Below are 26,646 nucleotides of genomic sequence, written 5' to 3' on the forward strand. Positions count from 1 at the left end.
CATACATATATATAGGATGCAGGCCACACCCCCAAGGAAACTCCCTTTCAACTGACTGGCTGTTTATGGGAGATCTCATCATGGAGGTGATCACATTATATCAGAACTCATCATGCAGGTAATTACATCATTACATAACTGCCAACTTAGATCACAACTGTCAAGTCACTGAGAGTCATGGACCAGCCAAGCTGACACACAACTTTAACTATCACATAAACTTTTATCAGGGAGTTCTACTCTGTCCTATAGGGTTGCTATGAGTCAGTATTGATTAAAAGGCAATGGGTTTGGTTTTGGTATACGGCCTATCCTGGAGAATGTTTCATGTGCAATTGAGAAAAATGAGTATTCTGCTGTTGCTGGGTTAAGTGTTCTATATATGTCTGTTAGGTCTAGTTATAAATGTTAAGTTTCCTATTTCTCTATTGGTCTGTTTAGTTGTTAATCCATTAATGAAAGTGGGGTACTGCAGTCTCCAACTGTCATTGTAACCAGTTGCTGTTGTGTTGAGTCAATTTTGACTCAGGGCAACTCCATGTGTCAATGTAGAACTGTACTCCACATGGTTTTCATTGGCTGATTTTTCAAAGTAGATTGACAGGACTTTCTTCCCAGGTATCTCTGAGTAGACTCGAAACTCTAACCTTTCAGTTAGCAATCAAGGGTCTTAACCAATTTTACCATCATGGGACTCTAACTATCATTGTAAAAATGTCTATTTCTCCCTTTGATTCTGTCAGTTTGTGCTTCATATATTTTGGAGCTCTGTTGTTAGGTACATATATATGTTTACAAAATATGGTACCTGGTAAATCAGTTTCTTCTCCTGTTACTCTTGTCAAAAATGAAATTGATTTCGGAAGCCTGATAAGTGGGACACTGCAGTAGAGCTGTCAAAACCAGAAATGTCTACTAAAAAGGAAATGTGTGGGAGTTCTGCCTACCATCATCACAGCTACTTTTCTTTTCTACTACTCTCAGGAAACCAGCTTACTTGGATTTGACTTTCCATTACTTGTCAAAAAATAAACTGTAATAATCAACTTAATGTTTTGTTTTATTCATTCATTCATTCCACAAATATTTACTGAGCATCTAGGTGCCAGGCACTGTTCTAATAAGAAATAAAACAAAACAAAAAAATCTCTGCCTTAATGAAGCTTCCATTCTTATTCCAAACTTGCTCTCATTTAATATTTTTAAAATTGCTTTTATTTGTTATGTTATTTAATCCCTTTTTTAACAATTTGGTACACTAGCTAAAACAATAACTGTTAGGTAATTCCACTTTACCATAGCTGTCTTATCTTTCAGAGATAGAAAGAAAATAAGAAACTAACATTAAAAAGCATTAAATCTCAAAAAAAAAAAAAAAAACCCGTTGCCTCAAAGTGATTTTAATTGGGAACTCTAGCAGGTGAAATTTTTAGCTGTTTCTTTCCTTTCCTTCTGAGGCTCATCTACTCACTGACACCCTCTCCCCACTCTTTTTCTCCTCTGATTTCTTTATTTTGATTCATCTCTTTTTTTTACATGTGAATATGAAAAAATTTAACTGTATACTAAAGCAAAAAGACTAGTAAAAATGAACCCTCATGCCCTCATGTCTCATCAACAGTAATTAACTCATGGCTCTTCTTACTTTATTTTTTCCCTCCCCCGTCAAATTATTTTCAAGCAGATTCCAGACATCATATAATTTCACCTATAAATATTTCAGTATTTTTATCTAAATGAGAGGACTTTTTTACACATGGCCATAATCACTACTAAATAAATTCTTCAATATCATCAAATATCTAGCCAGTGTTCCCAATTCCCCAGTTGTCTCTTATTTATTTATTTAATAATTGTAGGGTCCCCTTATAGTCTTTTAATTAATAGGCTTCTGCTTTAACTCCCTCTTCTTGGCCTCTCCCACCACGCATTATTTTACTTTTTGAAGAAATCAGGTCATTGAAGAACAGTTTGGATTTTCCTGAAAGCATCCCTTCATGGTGATTTAAATATGTTCCTCTGTCCAATCTATTTTCTCCCTGTTTGATATATTAGCAACCATTGATGATTATGTCCTAGATCCATCAGTTCATCAGGGATTTCAAATTCTCTTTCATTCCTTCTTTCTTTATTAGCTATAATACCCCTGCAAAATTTCTCATCAGCTATTTGGTTACTCTGAAGTATAGATTGTATAGGGAAGGCAGGAAAATGCTGTATTCTTTCCCTTATTTACTAATGCTCATAATATTGAGATGGTGGTTCTTTATCATATTCTAAAAATAACTAATTAGTACCTATTTGTATCAGTGTAAACTCTGCTACAATTAATTTTCTTGTTGACGCTCACATTATTACATCTTTGTTCAATGGAACTCTCTTCAAGTTGTCTCCCAAGTCTTTTTAACACAAAACTAGTAGCCTTGGTAACTTCTGTATTTTCTAGTATCACAAGTTATACTGAATTTGTCTTACACATTCCCTGCCCTGAAATCAGCCATTTTTCTAACAAGTCTTAGTTCATTTTAGTGGAAAATAGTATTTGGAGACCAAGACCTGGGTGCTAAGGTGTGATTATTGCTATAGGCCTGATTCTTTATTGGCATGGTCTTGAAAACACATACCAAAGAAAAGCCCCACATTTTCTCCTCTTAGTCTAACATGCTTGACTTGTACTGATTACAGGCTTATAATTGTTGTTAGGCGCCATCGAGTTGGTTCCAACTCATAACGACCCTATAGGACAGAGCAGAACTGCCCCCATAGGGTTTCCAAGGAGTGGCTGGTGGATTTGAACTGCTGACCTTTTGGTTAGCAGCCGAGCCCTTAACCATAAGCCACCAGGGCTCTGACTTATAATTAGAAACCCTTAAAAACACAGCTTAAGTTAAAGGTCTTTATAGCAGTTCTGTCTACCTGTACAGGTATTTATTTACCTGTTACCTCACTATTGCACAGAATGGCGGTTGCAAAGAATACTTACTTTGGGAGCTTCTATTCTCCATAAGAGAACAGTATTATATAATCTTCCCATTCCATTAATCCCCACAGTCTTTGCAAAACTTTAGGATGTCCAAAGTTAAAATCCATGCTTTTATTCTCACAGTGCCATTTAAAAATATATAAGATGAACATTTGGAAAGAACTGTAGACTGAGATTTTTAGAATATTTGTAGAAAAGTGCAGGCATTCAGAGAAAAACATAAAAGGGTGAGGTGACAGAGCTGTAAAGGAGCAGAGTTTTTATATATTATTGAAACTAAGTTGGTATTAATGCAAATTTGACTGTTGGAAAAGCAAGATGTTAACTATAATCTTCGGGATAACCCCTAAGGAAAAAACTAAAAAATATACAGAAAAAGAAATGAGAAGGGAATCAAAATGGCACACTAGAAAAAGTTAATTATAAAAGGGGAACAAAAAAGGTTTAAGACATAGAGAAAAAAAAAGAGCAAAATGGTAGAAGTGCTTCCTTATTAGTAATTACTTTGAATATAAATTAAACTTGCCAATTAAAAGGCAGAGATGGGCAGAATGAATAAAGAAACATGATCCAACTATATGCTATCTACAAAAGACTCACTTTAGATCCAAAGACATATTCAGGTTGAAAACAAAAACATGGAAAAAAGGTATTCCATGCAAACAACCAAGAGAGCTGGGGTGGCTATGCTAATATAAGACAAAATAGACTTAAAAAAATTGTTATAACAAAGGACATTAAGTATTGATTAAAAGGGTCCATCCATCAATAAGATATAACAATTATCCTTTCTGCCTGTATTACATTACTTAATCAACAGGACAATCCATTGACGTCAACAGTCTATCTATATTTAAAAGAAGGAAACAAACTTGGCCAAATTAAGTCAAGCAATGCCTGTATTTGAACTCAGGAGAGTCTCTATGTCTAATGCTTTACACTTAACCACACTTATTTAGCAAGTAAATGCTCGGGAGAAAAATGTAAGAATTCTGTTTTGTCTTTGCTTCACACATGCTCCTGTTGAAAAGGATTAAATTCATTAGGACTAGAATATGTAAAGGTTACCACTATCTCAAAATATCTTGGTATTGGAGAAGATGGACAGCATTCAGTCAAATCTTTCACATTTTTTTTAACTCTTTCAAGTACAAATTAATTTTTTTTATACCATGTTTTTTCATTAATGGAAGGCATGCTGAATTAAGGAGCATTTCTGAAATTTGTAATGAAATGCAGATTCTGATGCATAATACGTGGGGCACATATCTCCCTCTGTACACTGCATCACTTTCTAAATCCCTTGACAGGTACATACGATATATGGCACCTGAAAATGAGGTATTCGTGCAAGCATGGAATCATTACGAGAAACACAACTTCCAAATAACACACAGGAACACGGAAATATACTTACAAGGCTTATCTCACTGTACAAAAGCCAAAAGAGACAAAAGTTTTATACAATCACACCTTCAGGATGCAACACCTTATACAATACCCCATAAAAACAGTACTGTGTAGCACATGCCCATTTCTAGCAGTTACACAGGACCCCACCTGGAGGCAGCATGCACTAAAAATGGGAAAGCAACTTCACAAGAAATTTGAGAGGCAGAAAATCAAGGTGGGCAAACATATATCCCACTACTTGTGCTAACTTTTTTTAAAACTATAGGTTGGCAAACGTATCGATCAGCAGGATGTTTCAAAAATTACTACTCCAATAGCTTAGGAAATAAGGGCATAGCTACATGTAATTTAAAATACTCAAATTGCCAGTATCTCTGGGCTTAAGAAGTTTCCATGTTCTAGAAGAATTAAATTGCCAAGAAAGCTTAATTCAGCTATTGACCATCTAGCATTGATAATATACCATCACCATCACACGCAATAATATGACTGTAAGCCACACTTTAAGAAAAAAGATTATATAACTTATAGAGATACCTCTCTGTTAAGGGCTTCTTTCAAGAGTCCTGCCTAGTAAAGTGATATAGAACGAGATTAAGAATCCTCACTATATAGATCTAAATCAATCCTTGCTATATAGATCTGTGGTTATAGCTAGGCAGAGATATAGCTTTCATTTAATACAGATATTTATTAATCTGTTGTATATACTTTGGCTCTAAAATGTTCCAATTGAAAAAGTTACTTTGATTTTACCTGAAGATGCCTGTAACAGTACAACCAATCCTGTAGGTCGGTCTTCAGAGGAGGGGCCACTCTGTCCACAAATAACACAGTCATATACTGCCTCAGAAACTTGTGGTTCTGCTGTGGTTATCTCCATAGGAATATCCGTCTCAGGAGAGTCTAAGGAAAAAAAGTTACAGTTCTTAATTCCTAATGAGAAAAATCTCTCTTCAATGAAGTGGTGGTGGTGGCGGGGGGGTCAAGTTCAAATAATTTTGAACTTCATTACCAATAAACTTATATAGTAATAACTATGAAAAAAAAATCTTGCTAAAGTAAAACATTTACTCAGAAAAAGGTTCAACAAAAAATGCAGAGTTGATATAAAGAAAGACTTCAAAGAACATATGGCCAAATACACTTCTGATGTTGTTGAGTCATTCACATATAAAACTGATAACAAAAACATAGAGGCAAAGGCATTTGTATGAAAAAAAAGGGAAACTATAACATTTTAAAAGAAGAAAGGAGACCTCATTTCTTTTCCTTGAGGCACGTTAGAGGGGAAATTTACAATAACATGGCAATCTTAGAAAGAAAGAGGATGTAAACAAGGAAGAAAGAATTTCTCCCTTACTCCAAATTCTAGTAATTATATCTCTCCAATGATAATTATCAAAAGATGTTCATTTATGTACAGAAATGGTTTAGATATGACTGGTTTATTAAGTATTAATTTTAAAAGCACATTATTACAGAAAATAACAGCAATGTCCTGGCAATGGAGTTTCAGTAACAACAAGAAATAAAATATTGAGTTAAAAATGACTTTCAGATAAAGATCCTTAACTTCACGAAGATCAGTGATGCTGCCCCTGATGACAAAGCAGTGACTAGAGCGGACTGGGGAGACCAGGGGGGGAGAAATGATTTTTGAGATATGTAACAGATGAAAGCATATCTAAGTAAATACATTATATATATATATGTCAGAGAAAGTTTTGATTATTTATCAAGAATTCTGCAGATAAAATAAACATATATCTGATATTTATTAACAATGACTGAGAGGGAAGGGGGCAGGAAATCTAAAATAAAACTTTGGATACTACCTGGTATTAACAGAAATAAAAAAGAAGCCAACAAATCAGAGAAAAAAAAAACCAACAACATACTAATAGAATCAAAACCAGAAAGTACAATCTTTGTAAAAATGAAACTAATGAGTCAAAATGAAAAGATTTCACAGGAAAGAAAGTACCAGAGGCCATTAAGATTTGACATGAGACTACTTTGGATTTTACACAGAAAACTTTAGAAAAGAGGAGGTGAGTCTGACACCCTCAGGTTAAAGGAGAATGCAGAAATAGCTGGCTTAAAGAGTAATCAAATATTTCAATCTCATACTATTGTGTCAAAGAAACATAATTTCATCAACCCTATCTCACACACCCAGCCAACCCATAGATTCATGGGAAATAATAAATAAATGGTTGTTGTTTTAAATCACTAAATTTTGGAGTGGTTTGTTGCACAGCAGTTGCTAACTGACATGATTCTATCACAAGCTCATTACAATACGTAGAAGAACCGACGTGCTCTACCCTACTAAGATGTGAATCACGAAAGCTAATATTTAAAGTGGTAAAGGTGTTTCCACTGAGAAGATTTTCTAGTTTAAGGAATTAAAAAATCATTTCCCGGTGGCAGCATTTTAATATCTACTTATTCTACAACATTAATTTTAATATCGTCAAAGAGCAAAAACTTCAGTATTCACAAATACTACAATTCCACTTCAAGAGTACACACTAAAAAAAAAAAAAAAATTTTTTTTTTTAATTTATTTTAGTTACGTCAAAAATTTATTATCCTCATTTTGGTTAAAGGAGCTTTAGAGTTTATTTTCACATAAAATTCATCTTTAATTACAAAAATAGCCTTTGCCTTTATTATTAACCTTTACACTTACAAATTCATTGGATTAATCTAAGCTGTTGGCAAAACAATAAAAAATCTTTTTGCTCCATGTTTTGCTTTCATGTTTATGGAGTTTTGTGGATGGGTGGAGGGCAGAATGAACAAGCGATACAAGAATGATGTAGTTAGTGTCCTCAAAATAATGTGAAATATCTTTTGTTTGAAAACATTAGACCTCCCTAGGGGAAGAGTTAACTGCAAAACACAGTGGCACAAGGAAATGTGTGGTATGCACTTTACGGGAGGCACAGAGAATTTTCTTCACTGTACAAACTAACTCAAAATTGTATTTTATTTGGTTTTAAGGGCACACAATAGACTTTAATTTTTAACCGTTTTACTAAAGTCCATATTTTCTTCAGATTTCCTCGGTTTTTACCTAATGTCCTTTTTCTGTTCCAGGATCCCATCTGGGATACCGCATTATATTTAATTATCAAGTCTCCTTAAGCTCCTCTTGGCTGTGACCAATTCTCAGACTTCCCTTGGTTTTGATTACCTTGACAGCTTTGAAGAGTACTGGTGAGTATTTAATAGGATGTACTTCAATTTGAATTTGTCTGATGTTTTTGTCATGATCGGCCTGAGGTTATGGATTTTAGGGAAGAAGACCACAGAGGTAAAGTGTCATTTTCATCATATCATATCAAAGCTACATACCATCAACATAACTTTTCATTGTTGATATTAATCTGATTACCTGGCCGAGGTAGTGTAAAGTACTTTTTCCCCTTTTCCATACTGTACTCTTTCGAAGGAAGTCACTATATACAGTCACACATAAGGAGCAGCGAGTTATGTTTCACCTCCTTGAGAGCAGAGTACCTACATAAGTTATTCGGAATTCTTCTGAATGAGAAATATGCCTACTCTCCCATTTATTTATTCAATCATTTATTTATATCAGTACGGACTCAAATATTTGTTTTATACTTAGGGTCATAATGAAATACTACTGCATTTATTTTGTTGCTGAAATTGTCCCAGCTTTGACCATTGGGAGTGCTTTCAGTTGCCTTGTGTCCCATTAACACAGCTCTCCCATCACTGGGGGTTTTTGAGACCTTCCTTACCTTCTGGCACTACAAAATGCTCTAGGCTCATCTTGCATATTCCTTCCCCAGTCCTAGAAACAACCATTTCTCCAAGGAGCCCTAGTTCCTTTTATTGGAAAACGGTATTTGAAACCAAGCTATAGGCATTGGATGTGTTTGCTTCTACCGGAATATCATTGCTTGTAGACCTTCTCAGCTGACGGAGCAAGGAAATACATGTTTGTATACTAGCTCATGCATAGATACACAGATAGCTGTGGTCGAGTCAACTCTGACTCATGGCAACCTTATGTTTGACAGAATGAAATGTTGCCCAGTCCTGTGTTATCCTCATGATCAATGACATGTTTGAGTCCAACACCACTGCTACTGTGCCAATCCCTCTACTTCACCCAATATGCTGTCCTCCAGAAATTGATTCTTCCTGGTGAGTATCTGTTTTGTCGATCAGGATAGAATTACCTCCTGATCAGAGGGCTTTCCCTTTTGTGATTTGAGGATGGTAGAAGGCACGATGATTACCCAAGCAAGCGATGCACAGCAGTTTAAGGACACTTTTTTTTTTTTTTTTATGGGGTAAAGCAGCCGGGAAGTTTGACGACACAAGTTCAGGGCATGGGCAGCTGGGCAGTGTTCCAACCATCCTGGAGGCCCGTCCAGGAAGGAGCACTCAGGGATGGGTTGGAGCTCACCCCCTCTTATACCAGAATTCAGTCCAAGTCAATACCAGCTGTATCTTTCAAGTTCTCAGCGAAGTAGCTACTTTTGGAGGTGCTTACCCCTTTGATGGAAGACATGTGTTCCCTTGGGTACTTACATATCCTTTAACTACCACACCTTCAAAGCTTAAATTGGGCTTTGTGACACACATCATTCCTCTGGCCTCGTAAGATGCTTCTTAGGCCACAATGACACATCATCCCAACTGAGGGCCATTTTCTAATCTAATTTGATATCACAGTATCTAAAGCGAGCAAATCAAACAATGGTCAGTTGTGATCCATATAGTTTTCATTGGCTAATTTTCAGAAGTAGACTGCCAGGCCTTTCTTCCTAGCCTTTCTTAGTCTGGAAGCTCTACTGAAAACTGTCCACCATGGGTGGTCCTGCTGGTATCTGAAAAACCAGTGGGAAACCTTCCAGCATCACAGCAGCATGTAAGCCACCACCGTGTAACGAACTGACAGACAGGTGGTATTTGTGTACCCATCTGTGCCTATATTAATTTAAACATGAATTTGTGCTGATCTCTCCAACGCTAATGCATTATCACATTAATCATTCTAGTCTCTTCTCCTGCTTGTCTGTAACTTCCCACTCCAGCAGTGAGAAACCTGGCTCCCGTTATCCATCATCCATATACTTAGCTGTTCAATTTCAGTATACATGTAAAAGTGGTTTCAGAATTGTTAAGGAAACAACTTTATCAACTAGAGTACAGTATTTACGTACAGTTCCTTTCACCTTTGGTTTTATAGACTCCTCTCCTTTATAAAGTTACTTAGTCAGCACCTTTCTCCCCCCTTCAGTGTGGTTGCTTCACACATGTGTAATATCCTCTTGTCACAGTCTGAATTCCATCTTGCGAAACCTCAGTTTTCTAAATGATTTTTTAAAATTTACATATATTAACAGTCACTCTTTCTGCTATAAAGTTCTACGGGTTTTGACAAACACATAGTGTTATATATCTAGCATTACAGAATCGTACAGAATAGTTTCACTGCTCTAAAAAATTCCCTGTGCTTCACCTATTCACTCCACCCATCACCCCCCTGGACCTCGAGCAATGCATTTTCTGTTTAGTGTCTAGAGCTTTGCGAAAATGTCACATAGCTGGAATCATACAGGATGTAGCTTTTTCAGATTGGCTACTTTCACTTAGCAATATACATTTAAAATTCATCTTTCCAATGAGCTTGATAGCTCATTACTTTTCATTGCTGAGCAGTATTCTGTTGTATGAGTATTGATACTTTATTTTTCCATTCACCTACTGAAGGACATCTTGGTTGCTTCCAGTTTTGAGCAATTATGAATAAAGCTGCTACAAACATTCACATGCAGATTTTTGTGTCGACATAAGTTTTCAAATCAACTGGGTAAATATCTAGGAGTGCCAGAACTGAATCATATGGTAAGGCTATCTTTAGCTTTGTAAGAAGCTGCCTTTCTAAGTGGTTGTACCATTTTGTATTCCTACGAGCAGCGAGAGTTTCTGTTGTCCTCACCCTTGCCAGCAATTGGTATTGTCAGATTTTTAATTTTAGACATTTTAATAGGTCTGTGGTGAAATCTTATTACTATTTGTAGAAGTGAGCATCTTCATATAGGAAAGTTGATAACTTTAGAAAGGCATTAAACAACAGATTGGTAACAGTACTAATCAGTGGGGAGGGAGGGGGGTAGGAGAGGGGTATTCACTAATTAGATAGTAGATAAGAACTACTTTAGGTGACGAGAAAGACAACACACAATACAGGCAACGTCAGCACAACTGGGCTAAATCAAAAGCAAAGACGTTTCCTGAATAAACTGAACACTTCGAAGGTCAGCACAGCAGAGGTGGGGGTTCTGAGGACCATGGTTTCAGGGGTCATCTAAGTCAATTGGCATAATAAAATCTATTAAGAAAACATTCTGCACCCCACTTTGAAGAGTGGCATCTGGGGTCTTAAACACTAGTAAGCGGTCATCTAAGATGCATCAATTGATCTCAACCCACCTGGATCAAAGGAGAATGAAGAACACCAAGGACACAAGGTAATTATGAGCCCAAGAGACAGAAAGGGCCACATAAACCAGAGACTACATCAGCCTGAGACCAGAAGAGCTATATGGTGCCCAGTTACAACTGATGACTGCCCTGACAGGGAACACAACAGAGAGCCCCTGAGGGAGCAGGAGAACAGTGGGATGCAGACCCCAAATTCTTGTAAAAAGACCAGACTGAATGGTCAGACTGGGACTGCAGGGACTCCAGAGGCCATGGCCCCCAGACCTTCTGTTGGCCTTGGACAGGAACCATTCCCAAGGCCAACTCTTCAGACAGGGATTGGACTGGACAATGGGATGGAGAAGGATGCTGGTGAGGAGTGAGCTTCTCGGACCAGGTGGACACTTTAGACTATGTTGGCATCTCCTGCCTGGAGGGGAGATGAGAGGGTAGAGGGGGTTAGAAACTGGTGAAGTGGACACAAAAAGAAGAGTGGGGGAGGGAGCAGGCTGTCTCATGAGAGGGAGAGGAATTGGGAGTATGTAGCAAGGCGTATGTAAGTTTTTGTGTGAGAGATTGACTTGATTTGTAAACTTTCACTTAATGCACACTAAAAATTAAAAAAAAAAGAGTACTAATCACAGAGGGAAATCTTTTGCCTGCAGAGAGAAAAGCTTTTGTACTTAATTTTTACCTAATAATGTTCTGTATTTGATTAGTGGATTGGCAAAGTATTTTATTATAAATCTGAAATATTCTGTGTTATGTTACTAGACCAGAAGATTTAGGAGAACATCCCTAATATGCAAAGATAAGGCAAAATAAGAAAGAAGTAACTATTGATTACTTACATTTTTACAACACAGATATGAAATAAAGCAAGAACACAGAAGGAATCTGACAAATGAAAATTAAATCAAGATAAATTAATTACGATAAATTAATGAATATTAAACTGTATCAGTACTACTTCCAGTTAGTATCTCAGATGTGGGACCTGCTTCATGTGTTAATAACATTATAACACATAACGCCACATGCAAATAGAGCAAACAGTAGTCAGAGACAGAGCAACATAAGATTTGTGAGTTTTATCTTGGGCAATGGATGAAATCAACTGGGTTTTCAGGGTCAAACAGATACCTTTGGAAAGGGATTGAGTTATAAATAAAAAGAATATACTGAATCTGCACAGTCCAGAATAAATAAACCTAGTACTCATGAATCTGTATTGCCCCATCTGTCACCACTGTGGAAGGCAAGAATCGGATGGGGAAAAGGAGGAGCTCATCATCCCGATGACTTCTGCGAATTGCCTACGTTTGCCAGCAGTTATGACTGCCTGATCCCTCAACTGTTCTTCCTGTGCTCTGGCAACTGTCAAAAAAGGTCAACTGTTCCCAAAAAGTAGCAAGACCTAGGAGATGGAGTCAATAACTTTGCCCAGTGATGACATTCAAATTTATGACCCTGAATGTAACGAGGCCCTAAGCATTGCTTATCGATCTTTATAATGGGCCATGGTGGGAACATTTCCCACTCTCCTCAACAACTACTCCAAACCTCAGGTCACATTTCTTTTCACTCAACAGAATATACCTTTTGCTTAACTCTGAAAACTAAAGCAATCGAGAGTGATCTGCCTTAACCTCCCATTTCCTTCCCCTCTAATGGGCATTATTATCTCTATCTCCAGCCACTCTTTCCTTCTTCCCTCCAGTCTCCTCAGGTGAAGAGGTGACCATTTTCCTATTCAAGACACCACCACCCAACTTCCTCTTGGGTGCCTTGCTTAATCAATTCCTTAGAAAACCATTTTTGTTTTGTTTCACTAGAGGTGGGAGGCCACAGAAGAGAACATGTATAAGTAAATATTAACTAAGTTTTTTTCTTAGTTCCTAAAATTGGAAATAAACTGAAACAAATGAACTCTACATCAAACTGGTAACATTACCTCACAAAAAAGGACGGTTCTCAAGTGACTTAAGAACATAGAATTTTGACTTTACACCCTTACTGAGTGGATGCATTAAAGAACAAAATGATCTATTTAAGTAATTTTTAAAAATTTTAAACTTCATTCAGTAATTTCATTGTTTAATATCTAGTTTGATATTTTGAAACTATTTTATTTTGTAGGAAAAAGCAATTTTCTTGAGTATTACATATTACATTTGCTGTGGTGTTGGCTAAGAATATTGAATATACCATGGGCTGCTGGAAGAACAAAGAAATCTGCCCTGGGAGAAGTAGAACCAGGATGCTCCTTAGAAGCAAGGATGGCGAGACTTCATCTCACATACTTTGGACATGTTATCAGGAGGGATTGGTCCCTGGAGAAGGATATCGTGCTTGGTAAAGCAGAAGGTCAGCGAAAAAAAGGATGACCCTCAACAAGATGGACTGACACAGTGGCTGCAACAATGAACTCAAGCTGGATTGCCACAGTGGCTGCAACAATGAACTCAAGCATAATGATTATGAGGTAAAGCACAAGACTGGGCACTGTTTCATTCTGTTGTACATAGGGTTGCTATGAGTTGGAATCAATTCAACGGCACCTAACAACAAATGACAGGACGTGTATGCTGAAGTACTTAGAAGTGTCCGGATGTCAGCAACTTATTTAACACTTTAGAGAGACAGAGAATGTGAGAAAACAAATAAAGCAAAATGTTAACTAGATGAAGGTTCTATTGGTATATGGGTGTTCACAATACTGTTCTTTCAACTTTTCTGTATATCTGAAATTTTTCATAAGAAAAAATAGCAGTACAAAATATTTCATTTTGGTAAAGACTGCATTTTTATGCATATGTCCTTAGACAAAGATCTGCTAGTATACAGCATAAGTTAGGCTGGTAGTAAAAATATTTTCTTACTTGTAATTATTTACGTTTTCTAAGTTCCTACAAAATGCTAATGAAGAGATGGAGGAAAGAGACAGAGGGAGAAGGCACTAAAAACATGTGAAAGCTGTTTTAAGGATATTAGGGTAATTTTGCTGGAAAAGATCAGAATTAAGTAAATGTATAATGGCAGGCCTCACAAATCTAAGAAGCAGTTTAACAGAACAGAGAGAGGACACTATATTGCTATCATCAGGAAGAACTTTCTGATAATTGAAGCAACTCAACAGAAGGGTTCTATATTATTTAAATAAAGGCTAGAAATCACCTGTCTGTAATGTTTAAAACTGATGGTTGATTAGGCTAGATCATCCCAAAGGTCAGGGAACCATAATTTTGAGAATTCTAAACTAATAAATTTTGACTTACCAACATCCATGGCAGTTTCCATGAAGCTTTTCTGTCGTGAAGCAAACTCTGCAAGCAATTTCTGCTGCCTCTCTCTAGCCTTTTGTCGCCTAGATTAAACAGAAATAAAGTGATAAGGATCACACGTGCTTAGGACTTACCTACCATTTTTCAGGGGTATATATCGAATGAAAAGCCCCTAGCACACAGTGGAGAGCAATCTGTTTTCTGAAGTATGCATTAAGTTTCACTTACTGTCTTTAAAAGGATTCTACTATAAAAAGGTTTGAAAATCACCAACTTAGAGGTAAAAATAAAAGCCAAGATTTAACTTTAAAGTTTGAAATAGTAATTAAGATAGATAGAAAATTTGGATTTTCAACATGATTTCCTAAGAATATGTTAATTGGTTACTAGAGTAACAATTTAGTCTGCAGCACAAATACCAAATTGCTTACTAGAAAAAGCTATGATGTCTAAATATGAATAGAATCTAGAAGATAAGAATTGTCAGATTTATTGTTACTCTAAGAAAAAGTCTCTCTGACTAGATATAGAAGGAACAGAAGCTAAAAAGAAGTCTTCCAGTTTATACAAGGGGATATTCCAAATTTGATTTATTTTCTTTGAAGTTAAAAAATCTGAAAGATCCCAAATCCAGCATAAAGAATAAAACTATATTCCAAAAAGCATAAATATTCTTCTGGATTAATTCAGTCTATTCTGTTTTTATTTATCCCTTATCTACTTCTAAAACAGATTTAATTTTAAGGTTGGTTGCCAAAAATCACCAATACAACAGGACAATACAATAATGTAAGAGTAATAAAAGGGGGCACAGTTACAAATACTTCTTAAACATAAACAAACACCCTGTGGGATTGGGGAACTGGGTTTAAGGGCTTAGGACCAGAGTCTCGAGGGACAACCTGGTCAACTGGCATAACATAGCTCATAAAGATAATGTTCTACATCCTAGTTTGGTGAGTACTGTCTGGGGTCTTAAAAGCTTGCAAGCAGCCATCTAAGATACAACTATTGGTCTCTACGCATCTGGAGCAAAAGAGAAAGAAGAAAACCAAAGACTCGGAGAAGAAACTAGTCTGCAGGACTAATAAGCTACATAAACCACAGCCTCATCTACCTTGAGATCAGAAGAACTAAATGGTGCCCGGCGACCACTATCAACCTTTCCAAACAGGGATACAATAGATGGTCCCGAACAGAATGGGGAAAAAATGCAGAACAAAGCTCAAATTCCTAAAAACGGCCAGACTTACTGGATTGGTAGAGCCTAGAGGAACCTCTGAGACCATTGCCCGGGGATACCTTTTAAACTTGGGATTCAAATCACTCCCAGAGGTCACCTACCAGCCAAATGACAGAGTGGCTCATAAAATAAATATCACCTGTGAGTTCTGTGCTCCTTTAAAAAATCATCTAAATGAGACCTGACGTCAACATTCATCCTAGATCAAAGACGACAAGGTAAAGGAAGCTAGATTAATGGAAACAGAACAACCAGAATGGAAAGCATGAGAATGCTAACACATTGCTGAAAAATATGTATACCCCCCCACCAGTGCCGTCGAGTCAATTCCGACTCACGGTGACCCTATATGTATAGAAGTTGTTAAATGAGAACCTAATTTGCTATATATATGACAATAAAATATTAAAAATAAATAAAGATGGAAGATAGGCTTCCTTAGATTGTAGGATGCTAATAAGGGTACCAGTGAGCATAAAATTTTACCCAGCAAAAAGGTTAAAATAATAATTTAAAATAAGAGGAGTGGGAAAGAAAGAAGAAAAAGAAAGGTTTAAAAGTGAGTTAGATACCAGTTCATCAGGAGAGACAAAATTTTTACCTCAACAAAACTCAGAGGAATTTATTACAGCCCATGATAAAAAGGATGTTAAAAACTTAACGGACAGAGTAGAGTATACTCTAGCAGTTCCTTTTAATGTCCATTTATTATATCTATACACTACAAGGAAACCCTGATGGCGTAGTGGTTAAGTGCTATGGCTGCTAACTGAGAGGCTGGCAGTTCAAATCCGCCAGGTGCTCCTTGGAAACTCTATGAGTAGGAATTGAATCAATGGCAATGGTTTTTTTTTTTTTTTGGTTTTATACACTACAAAAGTCAAAGCATGATGTTAAACCAAGGTTCTATAAAGTCATTTCTACAGGAAATCTAAAAATATTTTTCTATTAATCCGAAATGACCCAAGGATACAGCAATACAGCATTTAGTAGAATGAGACGTTAATAGTAATTTTTATTCACACATCTGCTCCCATCTAATTGGTTGAGATAATCATGAACTAAACAAAGTATAACTATAAAGTCAAGTACTATGGTCCACCTTACCATGGGAATGTACACATTTATGCCAATGATGTTCAAAAGATTTTCAATACTCCTTTCTTTAACATTTATTTTAATGACAATTTAGGATCTACATAAGAAAACCTGCCTTATTATAACAACAACTCTTACTTTTTATATTGTTTTTGAGCCAATATATTATTATCCAGCTCAATCACTCATCTTATTAATTAAACTTAACTCTCTATGATATTGGCCATTTCAAAAATTAAATCCACCCTTCCTTTCTCTTCCCTTCCTGAAAATGGACAGTGGAAACAGTGGCGCAGCACAGGGTGTCAGGACTCAACAATCCAGTAAAGGAGGGTATTTATGCGAGAGAAGATTACAGGGAATTGGTTACATACAACAGAATTGATTAAAAAAAAAACAAACTAATATATATTAAGGATAATGGGTTCCAGTTTTCTCATTGTGGGATTAAGGAGTTACAAATACGGAAAGAAAACAAGAATGACCCCTAGGGTACTGCTGGACTGGAATTGAAGATATCAGGGTAAACTTATAGCTTTCAATAGATATAGAAATAAAAATAAATCTCAGTCTCCCTATCTCTCTCTTACACACACACACATACCCCATACACACACTCTTCCTCTGTCCATTAAAAGGGCCTAAGAACTGCTATACCCCATTAGCAATAAGCACACTAGATATCTAAATCGTGGTTTTTAAGCACCATTCTCCAAGCCGAGCTCCTTGATGAGCCTAGAACATCCTTTTATCCTAGATAATTTGAAAATGCTCAAAGAATGATGGAGTAAGTTAGAATAACACAGAAACCAGAGAAAGGGGTTCCTGCTGGCCAAATCTGGAACAATTTTAGGATCAAAAATTAATAACAAGCATATCAGAGTACAACTCATAAAATAAAAGAGGAATTCATGAGTCCATACTGATATGAAATAAATGAATAAACTGAAAGTTAATGAGGAATGAGATATTACATAGTCTCAAAGTATCTCTCCACAAATTAAGTATCAATTATAAAAGGGAAAAAAAGAGTAACCTGACAGTAAAGAAGTCTGGCAAACACCTTAAACAAGTAATTGAAATTAATCACTAGTAATGAAACAAATCAAAATCATATAACACCTGATGGGATGTAATGAAAAGAAAGCAGCACCACTTCTTTAATATTCCTGCCAGAGATGCATAACCTAAATATAAACATAAGGGGAATATCATACATGTTCAAATTGAGGAACATTCTACAATGCGACTGTCCTGTAATTGTCAAAATGCCATTATCACATGAATAAAGGAAAGACTGAAGAAACTATTTCAGACTGAAGGAGACTAAAGAGATAACTAAATGCGATGTATGACTCTGGACTGGATCCTTTTACTATAAAAAAAATAAAATTACTGAGACAACTGTCAAAGCTTGAATGGGAGCCAAGAATTTAAACACAGTCAAATATGATGTTAATTTCCTGATTTTGATCATCATATTGTGGTTATTTAAGAAAATGCCCTTATTTGTAGGAAACACATACTAAATAAAGTTCAGGGTGAAGGGGCATCATATCAGCAACTTACTCTCAAATGGCTCAGGAAGTTCTTTGTACTGTCCTTAAAACGTTTCTATAAATTTGAGATTGCTTCAAAATAAAAAGTGAAAAAAATTAAATCCATCCTCAAAGGACAAATATTTGCTTTCCTGGGAGAAACGGAAAAAAACAAAAATGTGCTACAGATGCCCAAAGCATTCTAAAGAGACCTCCAAAAATGCTTTGAGCAACAACAGCATGAACAGAACACGTTTGGTCTCCTGTATCACTACTTTGAAGATATACAAATTTATTGTATCAGTTTTATTGTTTCTTTAATAAAGACAATGTTATGCCACTCTACAGTTCAACTTAAAATATGTATGCATGTATTTAGAATAAATGTCCATAAAATATGTTTCAAATAACAAATTCATATATCAAATGTAAGACAACCTCAAATGTAACTGATTGGCACTAGTATTAAAATGCATTTCAATATTAGCTTTCTATGATTTTCGGAGAGAAAAATTTTCATTATTTTTCCCTCATGAATTTTTTTTTTAATCTAGGTTATTCCTTTCCTAAAATTTGGCATTAACGTAAATAAAGACCATTAACAAAAGACATAAACAAGTTCTGGCAGATTCAATACAGCTCATAAATTTTCCATTATTACCCCAGTGTGAAGTCACTAAAGTTGAGTATCATTACAACCATCTACGGGTTTTCTATGATGAAAGCTAATCTATTATGAAAGTGACGCCAAGTTTGCTACAGGTGAGGTACCTGGAAATGGATCATCATTAAAGTGTTTATGAACTATTCTGTGTTTATTATAAAACTTAACCCAAAATTCAAAATATACTGAGAAGCCATTGTGGGAAGCACAGCAAGCCCCACATACATTCATCTTAATCCTTAGCTGTGTCTGCTTCAGAATTAGTGTCAGGTCCTTGTCAGTATCATTCCCACTCAAAGGAAATAAAACCCATTGCAAAAAAAAGGGGCTTTAAATTTTTTAGAATATTATTTATTACAACATCCTTATGGCCTTTGTAAAAATGGCACCTGAACCATGTCCTCCAGTATCACATCTATTGTAAAAATTACAAAATGCCCTTAACCAAATTAACTGACTTACTGAACGTTTACCTTGCTTTAATGTATGTGTGTGTATATATATATACAAAACAAGTAGGAAAGGTCACCAATTTAGAAGAGGTTAACAAAAACTTAAAATATACCTTATTTTCAACCTCCTAATTTTATCAATAAATTTGTTAAATTCTAGGCTATCATACTTCAAAATTAATGAACTCCCGTCTAAATTGTTAGTTCTTTGTAACAATTCCTGTTCATGAAGTACTAAGAGGAAAAAAATAGGAACTCTCCTAAATTCTTAATTTACTTTTATGATACTTCTAATGTGAATTTTCTTTAACAAATGTTTAATTACATTAGAAATAAAGTGTAACATTCATTAGACGGTAACCCAGAAAAACCCATTGCTGTTGAGTCAATTCCAACACATAGCAACCCTATAGAACAGAGTAGAACTGCCCCATAAGGTTTCCAAGGCTGTAAATCTTTACAGAAGCAGACTGTCACATCTTTCTCCTGCAAAGCGGCTGGCGGTTTGGAACCGCCGACCTTTTGGTTAGCAGCTAAGCTTTTTAACCACTGTGCCACCAGTGTTCTTTTTCATTAGCGCGTATGCTTTTTTCCTTTTAATAAACACTGAACCCTTTCCAGGGGCTTCACAGTTATGCTGCATTTCATTCTCAAGATTCATCTTATCCTATTTATGATAGCAGGGTAGGCTGCTGGAGGAGAGCTGGTGACAACGTACAACAGTAACAACTCTTCTGGTGAACAACGTGCACTGGGAACCAGACCATGTTCATAGCCTTTGACCCACAAATCCCATTTATAAAAAAAAAAAAAAAACTCTGTCCCACGAAAGAAAGTCGAAAGGTGGAAAAAAATGAGGTTTTCATAAATGTTATAATTTAGGAACAAATTAGAAGCAACCTAAAAATTCTTAAACTAGAGGTATACATTCACTAGGTGTTTAAAAACATTATATTTTAATAATTAGTAATCATATATTGATAAAGATTCAAAGAACCAAAAAGAACTAAAACAGTTGGATTTTTATTTTGAGAAATATTTTAAATATCTAACAGTTTTTTTTTTCCCTATTCTCATTTAAAGTTGAATTAATAAGACTTTTTGAAAATAGCAAGAGAATTATTAGATCCCTGTGGAGCCCTGGTGGGGCAGTGGTTAAGAGCTCGGCTGCTAACCAAAAGGCTGGCTGTTTGAATCCAACCAGCTGCTCCTTGGAAACCTGTGGGGCAGTTCTACTCCATCGTATAGGGCTGCTATGAGTCGGAATCGACTTGAGGGCAACAGGTTTGTCTTTTTGTTTGTTTGTTTTATGGCAATAACAGTAGTAGCAATATTTCCAAAGGGGCCTACAAGTTTAAGGTACTAATTTAATATTGGGGTCAGAAACTCTTGTTTTATCACCTTCAGCTAATTCAGCATACTACATGCCCAAGCACTGACTATGTTCAGTTTCAGTTGCCTTAAACACTAACCAGTTATGGCTACGGCTGTTAAATATCTAGGTAATTAGTTTCAGATGACCAAAAAACAAAATACCAAATCTTCAATTGTACCATATCTGTTTAAAACATTAAAAATAAAAATTACCTTTCTTCTTTGTCCAATGTTTTCTTCTCTGCTGCAGTGATTTTTTTGGGTGGCACAGGAGGGGTCACTTTTCTACATATCTCTTCAATGATGCGCTTGTTCATTCTGCTTTGCAATGCAGATTTTAGTAAAATTCTTTCTACTGCAGTTATACCATCTCCATGACTATATTTAGGAATTTCTGGTTGGATTAAAATTTCTATGTCATCTAGCCAAGGAGGATAGTAGGAGTTTTGTTTTCCTGAGAGTTTGTGGTGAAGTTTAATTAGCAAAGACAATATGCTTTCTTTTATTTCCAAAATGGCTGTAGTTAACTGTGGAGCTGAACCAGGAGTAGACCATTTACTTGAAGTTTTGGGACGAACCACCTGATTTGCTTCATTGCTACTGCGATTGATGATCTCCTGAAATTTCTTTCTACGTTCTGCTACTAAGCTGAAAACTTGAGCTGTACCCGAATTCTACCATGAAAAAAGAGAAAGAAGGAAAAAAGCAAGAGAAATTACTCAGCATAAATTTTGAGATCATATTAGCACCACCTTTTCAAAAGGGAATGGTCCAAGTTTCATGCAAAGATTTATTTAATATTTTTAAGATCATACTTCTAAGACACACTTAATCTTTAATTCCCAAGGAAGTTTTGCTGATTTAAATGTATACTGCAAAAATGAGACAATGTATGCCCAAACCATTTTTTTGGTAAATTTTAAATATACATTTTATAAGATGTAAATATTGTTTCCAACAATAGTTAAGTTATTTAAAATTAATGTGTCCCTTCACTTCTCTTTCTCAAACATATTTAGTCCCATTCAATCTGGAAACAGCAAGGAGGAGAAAGAACAATACCATCATTAATACCTCTTTCTCAATCTCCTGGACCTATCTACCAGGGAAAATAGAGGAAGCTTAGGAATATTTATGGCACATACTAAAGGGAAATCTAAACTAAGTTCCTTACCAGTTTAAAGAAAGAGAAGTTGTTCTATTCAACATTCATCAAGAATTCTGCACTCTACTAATTTCTACAGGACTCCTGTATTTTCCAGTTAAGAAAACTATTATTTTTTAAGTTAGTGAATCTGAACTTGTAATTCATTTCATTTTTAAAGAACTTGAAAAGTTTGATAATTACTTCTAACACAAATGCTTGAAGTTACTGAACTGAAATATAAAGATGAAAAATCAAATTAGTCTGTTTCATATTTGAACATCACTGTTTTTATTTGAACATTTTTTAAACTACTTCCACAACAATTTATCCTCTAAATAGCCTTTTTGTTAAAGCAGTCACACTGCATTAGGGCTCTTGGAAATCATATTTCAACTAAGATACGAGCCAGTTTAATGGATTTTATTAATTTTTTTAAAGCTAGCATAGAAAGGATGTTCCAGTATCAGCTGAGCTTTTATGAGACAAATTAGAGTATACACTATTTTTTAACATCCAAGCTGTTTTTTTTTTAAGTACTCTTTACTGGCATTAGAGGCAAAAGCTGCCTCTTACAGAGGTTCCAATATTGTAATCAAAAGTCCTTATGTGGTGTTCACAGCCAAAAATGCTGTCAGAAGCAAAGAAAGCTCTGGTGAATGGACTCTACTAAGAAAAATGTCTGATTTCGACGCTCTCTATTCACAGAAATCTAGGCTGTTGCAATTAGAAGTGCTTACGTTATTTGGCATGTCATTTGAAGGTTTTTTATTTCTGCTTTTAAAATCAATTAATTAAGCGACATGCAATGAGAGAGCTGATTTTCAAAATGAATTCAAGTATGCACTATATAGAGTTTAATCTTTTTGTGGGTTTATTTTATCAAAGGTAATTAATTGTCATAGAAGCAAAAAAATTAATATTTGTAAATGGGCATGCTGCCATCAATTAATGATTAGATTTATTTTGATTTAGGAAACAGCCATTTTTAGATGTTAGTAATACAGCTGCAGTGATAAATGTAAATAGACCCAAATGTACAGTGTATAGTTGGTCCAAAATATTGCCAGCACTAACAGGAAAAACCCACTATTAAATACACAGTATTGTTTTAAGCTCAATATTGTGAATTCATAAAAATTAAGCTAAAATCACTTTATCAAAAAAAAAAACCCATGCTCATATATTAAAGAAACATTCCTTTAAAACTTAACCATATTAATTGAACACACACATATACACACACAAATACTTCAAAGTGTTTTTTTCCCCCATTTCCAGTCAAAGCCATGTTGCTAGTTAATGCAAAGATCATACACATCTACCTCTCTCTGAAGAACTTTAGGCCGTCGGGAACTCTGGCAGATCAAAGGAAAAAGACTGGTGAGGCAGAAGTTGCTTTGATATATCAGAGGAAATAAAAGACAATTTAAAAGTTGTCTACAGCTTTTTCTTTTAGATACCACAGGATGATCTAAACATACCCCACATAACATAAAACGTTTCCTTTTATTCTCTTTTACACTTACTTGTAAAGAACCCAAGCTATCAGAACTAGTACTTGCAGGTGAGTCTCTTCGCACTTCAGGAGCTGTCTCTGGAACTCTGACTCTAACATAGTTTATAAAGTGTCGCATGTTTGATACTAAGTTAATTCCAGGAAACCAACTGTCATGGCAACGTTCTGGTCCACCCACTGGTGCCTGGTAACACAAAAATAATGGATATCAAACCTTGTCAGGTCAGGTCATAGGTACAATGGAGATATAACAAGATCGATAATCATCCACTGCCAGTCATATTCCTGATCCTTTATCGTCTCATCCACAAATGATAAAGTGCTAATAAAACCCAATTCAAACAATAAATACGAGTATAAATTTCTCAATACTAATATGAATAAATTCAATGGAAGTCAGCTATATGTCTCCCAAAAAATACTTTTTTCAATCTGGAAGTACTTAACATTACATTGTATTTATCATCACCAATTAGTAATAATTCAAAATACAGTCAAATATGAATAATTTAAACCGATTGAGAAAGAAAGTCTGAAAAATCAACCAAAAGTATTATCTAGTCTTAAAGAAATCACAACAATCTTTTAATACCTACGAAAGAATGTATGTTGATTCAACCAGGACTACAGAGTGTTAACTCATTTGTCTGCTGTTATAATACTGGGTTATATTTTGTCTTTTTGGAAGGAGGGTATAAGGAGAATCTTACATTTGTAAAAATAATTTGCAGTAACAATTACTTTTATGAAAATGATATTTCTAAAGTCCTGAAATACATTAATAATTTGTATACTTACATACTTTAAACATTTTCCCATATGACAATATTTACTCCATTAAATTATAACCTTTACAAAAAGAATTAGCTACTCAAAGATATTATAATTTCTACACTGAAGACCTAACTTAACAACTGCTTACTGGTAATCAATGTCTTTAACATAAGATCAAAAATACGTTAACTATTTTAATGTTTGTGCTATGTTATTAAAAACGAATTCCAAAGTCAATAATTTCACAAATAGAGTTTAATACACCAGTGAAATCTCCAAAAGACAATACGTACATGAAGCTCAAAAAGGGCCTTTTCCAGCAATTCTTTAAAAAAATCTTAAATGAATATGATGAATCCATAAGTACACTTCAAAACCACATACTACCTTTACTAAGGCACGTCATAACTTTTATTATTTTAAAATATAAGAAACTACTTACCTCTTCATCTGATTCCTCTTCAGGAGAATTTTCGAGTCCTAATTCAATCAGATATAAAACCATGCAGAGAACATGTTCTGACAGATTTTGATGATCCATCAGAATCTTTAAAAAGGGAAAAAAGTCTCATTAATTATTTTTCCACAAAATATATTTCATTTAAAGGTCCATAAGTGTTTTAATGTTATAAGTTAAAATAACATGATTGGATTTATAAAAATAAATATAAAGCATGATCAGATATGTAAGTAAAACTATATCCTGGTGGGTACTCGAACTAAAACAACAAAAGTGGTTCCCTCTCAAGATCACATTATAGTATTTTCAACCATAGCTAGGTATACTAAGTTCGTATATGTGCTAAAAGTTAACAGACTAAATAGTCCACTAAAACTATTAATAACAAATATATGGTGGCGTAGTAGTTAAGAGCTACGGCTGCTAACCAAAAGGTCCACAGTTCAAATCCACCAGCCACTCCTTGGAAACTCTATGGGGCAGTTCTACTCTGTCGTATACGGTCACTACGAGTCGGAATCGACTCGACAGCAATGGGTTTGGTTTGTTTTTTTAATAAAATAATTTAACGAGAACATGTTACATTCTAATTTGCTGATACTCTTCTCTTGATGACAAGGATATCAGATAAATAAACCTGTTAAATAGGATATTTCATGCAAATGTGTTTAGTATCACAACTGGCACATAATTAGGACCAAAATAAATGTTTCTAGAACATTAATGTTCTTAAAATCTGTCTACGATTAAAATTCTGAGTCGCTGATTATTTTGTATGGTTGTGTTAGTGTGTAGTTTATATGGGTGAGAAAAGAAAGGGGTGCAAATGGTTAGCAAAGAGGCTTCTCTGAGGAACATATGATAAATCTGGCTTTAAACAGGGTTTATAATAGCAAACTTACAATCTTACACAGGATTTCAGGCCTACCTACACCAATCACTTGTTCAATATGATATAACAGATCACCAACCAAAAGACACCTAAAGTACTGTAAGAAAAAGCTGGCCTGCCAGCTTGTCATCATTATAAAGCCATCTGACCAAGTGAGGGAAGGGATAAGAGGAAGAGGTTGGCTGGGGAGTGGTAGTGTCAGCTGTGTGCAAGATAGCGGACAGCCAAAAAGAAGACAGGCTAGGCTGGCCTAACAGAAACTTTCCAAACAGCTGACGGGACTGGGAAAGGAGAACTTAGTTACTTAAGATCTAATCTATTGTGAATAAAGAATAGAATTTCAATCACTAACTCTCTAATTTTTATTCTGGCTACGGAGAGGGCTTTCCATTCATCTCTTGTGAGGCCAGGAGTGAGGAATGAAGGCTTTGAAACTTTTTCTAAAAAACCTGACTGTTTTAACATGAGCTCTAACTATACCTATTTGACCTTGAAAAACAGATTCTGGCCTAAGTTTTCTCATGTCTAAAACTGGAATAATAATGCAGAATTGCTATTAGGATTACATGAGCTGAGACCCGTAATTTGCTTAGTACAATATATAGCAATTAGTGTTCAACAAATAGTAGGTGGTGCTGATAGTGGGAGGCGCAGAAGCAGCAACAGGAGGGGGCTGAAGCCTGGGAGGCAACAGAGGTCATCATTTCCTATCCATTACTTTACAGAGAGGAACAAGGCTCAGCCACACAGTCAGCTAGTGTCACCCACACTAGAATACAGATTTCAGGCTCCCAGGTCATTGTTCTATCATACTGTGCTGCTTCCACTAGGTAAATGTAGGATTATCAGCTAAATTCAAATGAATTTTGACTCGAAACTGTGTGACATTACAGCTTCAACTTAGTAACTTTAAAAAGGAAAAAAAAAAACCACTTTATTAGATACTTACCGTAAAAAAGAAAAACCAAAAAACTATTTTCCTGGGGAGTTTTAACATGTTCTGTATTACAAGGTTCTTTAATATTAAATATGGCAGGGGATTTGATATATTTAATATCAAATATACTGAAATTGATTTTTAGAAAGTTTACTCAACAAGATTAAGCAAATTCAATGTCAAAGAAATTTGTTTCATTAAAATCATGAAAGCTATTTAAAGTTGGAATTTTAAAATTCATTCATAATAATTTTTTAACAACTAAAACATTGCCCTTTTTTTTAGAAAATACTATTTTTACATTAAGTAAATGAAAAAATTGAAAAAATATAACTTGAAAGAGCACAAATCACTTGCAGTCAGGCTTCCTTAATTTTAAAAGCATGAATTACTT

The 26,646-nt window shown here is 35.3% G+C and overlaps 1 protein-coding gene across 6 annotated transcripts in view; it reads right to left on the minus strand.

Annotated features, from left to right (window-relative positions):
* UBR3 (ubiquitin protein ligase E3 component n-recognin 3) overlaps window positions 1-26,646 on the minus strand; it is a 234,014-nt gene that overhangs the window by 82,465 nt on the left and 124,903 nt on the right. For all 6 annotated transcript variants that reach the window (XR_010322292.1, XM_064287015.1, XM_064287016.1 and 3 more), the window contains exons 21-25: window positions 24,406-24,510; window positions 23,200-23,373; window positions 20,740-21,200; window positions 14,152-14,240; window positions 5,153-5,302 (exon numbers count right to left, since the gene is read on the minus strand). Coding sequence is in view for 5 of the 6 variants with exons in the window: in XM_064287015.1 (XP_064143085.1) it covers window positions 5,153-5,302; window positions 14,152-14,240; window positions 20,740-21,200; window positions 23,200-23,373; window positions 24,406-24,510 (979 nt within the window). In the remaining variant the exon portion in view is untranslated. The remainder of the gene's footprint in view (window positions 1-5,152; window positions 5,303-14,151; window positions 14,241-20,739; window positions 21,201-23,199; window positions 23,374-24,405; window positions 24,511-26,646) is intronic.

The sequence above is a fragment of the Loxodonta africana genome, chromosome 6 (genome assembly GCF_030014295.1).
Source record: "Loxodonta africana isolate mLoxAfr1 chromosome 6, mLoxAfr1.hap2, whole genome shotgun sequence".
In the NCBI taxonomy this organism is placed as follows: Eukaryota; Metazoa; Chordata; class Mammalia; order Proboscidea; family Elephantidae; genus Loxodonta; species Loxodonta africana.